General features: G+C 39.2%; 1 protein-coding gene across 1 annotated transcript in view; it reads right to left on the reverse strand.

Moving 5' to 3' along the window:
- Positions 1-6,719, reverse strand: part of ERCC6L2 (ERCC excision repair 6 like 2) — a 138,260-nt gene extending 131,541 nt beyond the window's left edge. The window contains exons 1-2 of the mRNA XM_065878831.1: positions 6,636-6,719; positions 1,381-1,805 (exon numbers count right to left, since the gene is read on the reverse strand). Of these exons, the coding sequence (XP_065734903.1) occupies positions 1,381-1,805; positions 6,636-6,714 (504 nt within the window). The 5' untranslated portion in view covers positions 6,715-6,719. The remainder of the gene's footprint in view (positions 1-1,380; positions 1,806-6,635) is intronic.
- Between the last annotated feature and the right edge of the window lie 516 nt (positions 6,720-7,235).

The raw sequence follows: 7,235 nt of genomic DNA on the forward strand, positions 1-7,235 counted from the left end.
CCCTAGCTTTTTACACCAGAGCTTTATACATAGCTATTATTTGGCTATTTTCAAATGTTAAACTTAATTTTTCGCTTACCTTTGAACTCCACTAACAATGGAGGTGTCATGAAGAATAAAGTAGCTTAAATTCAATTGTAAAGATGGAAACACAGAAGGACTTAATCACACTAGACAAACACTCCTGAAAATCCAGAGAGATTGCTTAGTATAAAGTCTAGGTTCAGAACTCTAATCTTTTTGGATTATAAACCCTTGTGGTACACAGCTTCAGACAAGGCTCCCAATAATCCCCACCTCTTGGTATCCACAACTTTATTTAATGTCCCCCCTTCAGCCCAGTATGGGCTGAACCTCACAACCTGCTTCTAATGATGTGAATATGGCAAAAATGAAGGCTGTCTCTTCTGTGATTAGGTTACAAAAGACCATGACTTGTGTCTCACTAGTAGTGCTCTCTCTTGCCTGATCACTTGTTCTCCCTGTTGAAGCATGCTTCCACACTGTCAGAAGCACCATGAAGAGGTCCATGTGGTAAGGAACCAAGGAAGGGCTTTGCCAATAGCTCACAAGAAACAGAGGCCTCAGTCTAAGAACTCACAAGGAACTGAATCCTGCAACAACCACACAAGATGGGAAGTGAATCTTCCCTAGTCCAACCTTGAAATAACTGCAGCCTTATGAAAGGCAGAGCCAGAAGACCCAGCTAAATGGTACCCAGATTCCTGACTCACAGAAACTTTAATATGATAAATGTGTATTGTTTTAAGTCATTTTGGAATAATCTGTTATACAGCAATAGATAACTAACATAGAGCCTATCTGCAGAAGAGTATATACATATACAAATTCTGGCACACATTTTAGAGAAATAGGAGGCCTCTCTGAAGTCCACCAATAGAACTCCTAGTGGCCCAGAGATCCCAGACTAAGAAATTTATGCTATGATAAGCTCCCACAATATGCACAAAAGGCCTGCAGAAGTCAATTTAACCATGCTATGTAGCTTAACAAATGTCAGAATGCTTTCCTTCCATAAGGTATTACTAAGAAAGTTAAATTACTCTAAATATAATTGATATCTTAGTACTAGTATTACCAAAGGTAAAAACAAGTCATTATACTATAACATCATTTTAAATAATGTATTTCATAGGTACTAAATAAATACTGAAGATAAAATAATGACTAAACACTATCCTTAAGTACTGTGTGAGACAAACACACACACACACACACACACACACACACACGAAACAATTATAAGATCTGCGATACAAACAGAAATTTCCATATGGTATCCATTCATGTATGTAATATATATGATATAATATGTATGACTTTATTGAATTTTAATTATAAAGTAATTAAAATAAATACCTGTACTGTTTTTCCAAGTCCCATGTCATCACCAAGAATACACCCTCTTCCTTGGATGAAGTGTTCATAGAGAAACAGGGCTCCTTCCCTTTGGTAGTCTCTCAAATACCTATTAATAGTATAAGGAATAGAGTCTCCATTTTCAGATAATTGAAAAGCAACAGCAGATGATGGAAATTTTCTGTCTGGAAAATAAGGTTTTTCCAAATCTTCATCATCAAATATAAAATTCTTGGAGCAATCTTTAACAGATTTCACTTCTTGAAGTCTTTTAAGAGGTACTTTCCTTTCTTGAAAATCTGAATATAAGATGACTGCAAATGACTTCCCATTTTCATCCACTGTGATAGATTTTATGCTTGCTTCACAAAGTTTTTCATTATCTGGAGAAGGGGCGAGACATCTTTCTCCTGGATGCCATATATCTATAATAATAAAAAAGAAAATAAACTTGCCAAATCTAACTTATAAAGTAACACCTCATTTATCCACTGCTATGAGAAAAAAGTGTTCCTCACATAAATACCCTTTCCAAAATCTGAAACAAGATAAATTATACTTATAACATGTATAAATATTTTCCTAAAGTATATTTTCCTCAAGTACATTATCATAATAAAGGGTACATAATTTATTTCCAGTTTTTCTCACCTTGGCTGTGTGTCATAATCTCCCCATATATGCTTCGTCTGTTGATTCTGATTCAGTGGATATGGGCCATGGGCATTTGGTTTTATTATTGTGTTTGGTTGTTACTGCTGAATTCAAAAGGTGACTCTGATGCACAGCCAGGATTGAGAACCACTTATTTAAATATTCATGATGACTCATGAACATCAGGTATAACGTTCATGATATGGTAGAGTAACACTGAATAGGACCTGGTAACAGGTAAGCTAAAATCCTCTGAACAGCAATATTTTTGTGATTCTTCTGTCTGCTTTTTTAGTTACTCCACCTCCTTTCTCTGAAGACAGCTGTTTCTTCTCACTGTCAATATTGCTGCTTCTAAAATGTTGCTTGAATCTGTATACAACTAATCAAGGGAATCTCCCAACTCAACTAGAGTGATATGTACCAGCTTTGTCACAGCTTTTTCCCTTCCAGGTTTTGAAGAGCCAAGGTTTTTAAAAAAGAGATGAATTCTAAGATCTCTTTCTGCTAAGATTCTATTATTCTTTGAAGAGTCTGACTTGTCTCTATATACAAATTTATTCTGTGCTTAACTGTAGAGCTATTTTATTTTCTATTCAGAAAATAAAGCACTGTGAATGAGGAAGAGGGCCTCTACAGAGTATACTGTTGGTACAATTAAAAGGTACCAAATAGAGCAAATTAAGTAAAAATAATTTCCCAAATGGAATTTCTTATAGCAAGAATCCCAGAGGAATTGTATAGCTACAATTTTAAGGATACTAGGAATTATTTTTCTCACATATTTGTCATTGAGATCATATATCATTGGTAGTTTCCCAGGGACTTCCTATTGATGCTGAATTAGGCTTGTATAACATTCATGATTATAACTAGTACATCTATATTCTCTTCAGCAAGAAGAGCTCATTATACTATTCCTCATCAGTTGTTCCTCAAAAGTAAAACCATTATTCTAATTTTGATAAGGTTGTTTTTATATAACAATCAGCAAAAAAAATCTGTTCTCTCACTCTAATCTTTGCATCCAAACTGTTTGAGAATTGTTACATTATTCTAAAAGAGAAGAGTTTTAATGTGAAAATAAAACATTTATTCACTATACAGGGATAAAAAATAGGTTGATGGGCCCTATTTTCATAACAGTACTGTTTGAGCCTTAAAACCTACGTTTAAGCCTTGCAACAATTCTTAATACATTATTTGTTTCACATGCTTTGTCTACCTATCCAGCAAACGCCTTCTAATTTTTAAAGACTTAATTCATTAATTTATTTATTATTCAACATATATGATTTAACACTAATTATTTGCTAGAACTGTACCACACAGTTAAAATGAAGAAAACCAATGTCAAAAATGATAGTGATTAAACCTTGCTTAGAACTAGTCTTTCCAAACCTCATTAAAAGGCCATCATTGTCTAACCAACTTTTCAAGGTAGAAAACCTTTAGTCAGCCCTTATTCCTCTTTATATATTAGTCCCTACATCCTCTCCATCAGAATGTCCTGCTGGCTCTACCTAAAAAAAAAGCATCACTTTCCTCCATGCCACCATCACTTTGAAACAACTGTTGGTAAACTTTTTCTGTAGTCAGATTTTAGCTACTTGTTATTTTACATCTTGCAGGCTATACTGTCTCTTGCCCTTGTAACACAAAAGTAGCCACAGACACATAAACAAATGGGTATGGCTGTGCTCCAGTAAAACTTTATCTACAAAAAAACAAGTGTCAGGCTGAATTCGGCCTTGACTGTAATTTGCCAAACTTTGGCTTTCTCCTAAATTACTGCTACAAATTCCATTCTCTATCCTCCATTCTCTAACCATTCTCTCTGCTGACACTGTTTCCCTCTACAATCCATTTTCCACATAGCAGCAATAGTGACTATTTAAGAATATAAATTATTAGTAAATCTTTAATTTAAAATCTTTTAATAATGACCCACTGCACAAAGAATAAAGTCCAAGCTCCTTACTATGGCCTGTAAGACCCTGTATGATCTTCCCCTACTTACCTCTCCAACTTAATCTATCAATTTTTCCCTTGACTCAAGCATATTAAGCAGGTCTTTTCTCAGGTGTTTTTATGTCATCACCTCAGAGATTTTATCTCAGACCACCTTATTTAAAGTAGGGAACCCCACTATGCTGTACTATTTTATTGCCTCTATAGCACATATCACAATGTTTAATTATCACGTTTACTTTTTTTATCTGCCTCTCACTAGAGAATAATATCTTTTCCAAGAAAATGTCTGTATTCTTCAAAATTTTATCCCCAGGACCAGCACACAGTAGGCATTCAATAAAAGAGCTGAATTTATTAACAAAAACACATCCTTGATCTCATAGAACCTTGACATCTAATGAGAAAGACAAATACTCAAAAGTTCACACACATGAAATTGCTATAAGTGCTTTGGCAGAACAAAGGGCTGTAAGAAAGAGGTACTGAGGAAACAGTTTAAAAAGTAAGGAGATCTAGGGGCTTCCCTGGTGGCGCAGTGGTTGAGAGTCCACCTGCTAATGCAGGGAACACGGGTTCATGCCCCGGTCCGGGAAGATCCCACAGGCCGCGGAGCGGCTGGGCCCGTGAGCCATGGCCGCTGAGCCTGCGCGTCCAGAGCCTATGCTCCACAACGGAAGAGGCCACGGCAGTGAGAGGCCCGCGTACCACAAAAAAATAATTAATTAATTAATTAATTAATTAAATTAAATTAAATAAAGTAAGGAAATCTAAGAAGAGAATATCAGTCAGAGGACACATACAGCATGTGCAAAATCCTCATGGGCTTCACACAACAACTTGCAGAAGTCTATTTGGTTCCTGAGTTTGGGTAATTTCTAGAACTAAATATTAATAGTTTCAGTAAAGTTTGAGCAGGGCGGTTATCTCTCAGTATTCAAACTCCAGAACAAATAGCTTAAATTAGGATGATTTCCTATTGGACTGAATAGGGGTAAGGCTCCTTATGATCTGGTCCCTGTGCTCCTCTTTAACTTCATTTCCTCCCTCTCTCCTGATTTCATTCCAACCTGGCCTCCTTGCTATTCCCCAATCATGGTAAGCATACTCCCACCTTAGTCTCCTGAGATTTCTGTTCCTTCCGCCAACGCTCCTCCTAAATACCAAAGTGACCGATTCTTTCACTTCATTCAGGGTTCTGTTCAAATGGCATCTCCTCAGAGGTATCTTCTCTGACCACCCAATCTAACATAGCACTCCCCGCCACTCTCTCTTCCTTCACCCTGCTTGATACCATTTTCAGAGAAGAATAGGAACTGTCTGTTATTGTTTATCTCAACTTAAATATAAGTTCCCCAGAGCAGGGACTTGTGTTCACTGCCATATTCTGGGCACCTAGGACAATGTTTGAAACTCAAATACTTATCAAATTAACAAATATTTATATATAGCTAACATTTTGAGGGCTTATGTGTGCCAGGCATGCAATTTAGATGTAGTAGTTCATTTGAGCCTCACAGCAACCCTTTATGTAAGTAATATTATTAGTTCCATTTTACAAGTGGTGAAACAGATAAAGGTTAACCATGGTCACACAGCTAGAAAGTGGCAGAGCCTGGATTTGAACCAAGCTATCTGAACTTGTAACTAAAATGCTGTACCAGTTCACACGTGAGTGAACAATTCCTTGGAACTGAGTAGCCCTGCCCCTTTTAAGTGAGGTATGAGCATTCCAGTTACTATAATCTCCACTCAGCAGCTTCATCCATTTATTTCACCTGCCAGGTTTCTATAGGTATTTATATTTGTGGTCCCTGAGTTATAGTGTCATCAATTCCTAGCCGTCAGAGCTGAGGCTTGTTACTTAAACGTCTCTGAACTTTAGTTCTGAATCCCTCATCTATTTAATGAAATCAGTATCTTCCTCAAAGGAAAACATGTACATAAACAATTAGCATATTTCTGGGCACGGAACAAGCATTCAATATCTGGTAGCTTTTGTTATGTCACTATTAATAATGAAAGCTATTAATTTAGGGTCAAGAAGCCATCCCAGATGACTTGTGGCAGATAACCATACCCTCCTTAAACCCTCCCTTAGTGACCCATTAAAGGTGATCCTGACTCAGTACATCATATATTAAGCTCTTTGTGTAATAAATTGAACGAAATATCTCAACCTTTATTCACCTACTTAATAACAAATCTACCATTCACTAAGAACTGAGGCATACAAGAACAGAGAATAAAAATACCAAACATTTACTTAGGGTTTACTATGAGTCAGACACTGGGTCACATAAATGCTTTGCTTAACACCATCTCATTTAATAATCACAAGAACTCAGCAAAGATAGCAGTTTTACAGACGAGGAAACCACCCAAAGTTGCTCAGCAAATGACTGTCAGAGCCAGCACTAGATCCCAGGGCAGTCTGACTTCAGAGTGCAGGTTCTCAACTCTGAATCACAAAGAACTGTCCCAGCCCTAGAGGTGGTTCACAATCTGCAGCTGTCACTCACAGGAGCCGCAGGGTAAAACCGCAACCCCAAGGGAACTGGCAGGAACAGGTCCAACCCTACGCAGTAAAGACAGTTGTCTGGGGAGAGAGGGGAGCTCGGAGCTTATACCTTTGCTGTCGGTTTCCGCGCGGGGCTTCGGGACAGAGTCCATCTGGCCAGGGGGAAGGGCCTGGCAGCCTGGTTGCATTTAACACCTGACAGGCGGCGGAGGACCGCCAGGAGGAGGCTGGCGGGCGGACGGCGGCCAACTCCACCTGCCGCCGCCCTCTGTACATAGCCCCCCGCCCCCGAAGCCCGACGTCACGGGACGAGAGGGAGCAAAGGTCGAGCCTGACGGGGTCCAGGGAGAAGGGCCGGCTGCGTTCGAGACAGCGGCAGAGCCTGAGGGCGCTGTGGAAGCTGGCAAGGCGGCGCTCACCTAATCTTCTGGGGCTCCGCCGCCGGGGGAGGACAACAAGCAGGCAGGTCGACCCCCTAACCTCCCTCTCAGTAATAGGCTTCGCTCTGGGATCCACCACAACTTCCAGCCCTGACTCGGAAAATCCCGCGAGAACTGCCTCCCGAACTGTTTTCGGGATCTCACGAGAACAAAATCTTGGTTGACATGGGCGGAGCGATCTTCCGGCCGTCTTTCCTCTAGGAAACCGGTAACACAAAGAACCGCGATAGTTGCAAGTATCGCGAAGTTTCATATCGCCTGCTAGCCTG

Source organism: Phocoena phocoena, chromosome 6 (assembly GCF_963924675.1).
Source record: "Phocoena phocoena chromosome 6, mPhoPho1.1, whole genome shotgun sequence".
Classification (NCBI taxonomy): domain Eukaryota; kingdom Metazoa; phylum Chordata; class Mammalia; order Artiodactyla; family Phocoenidae; genus Phocoena; species Phocoena phocoena.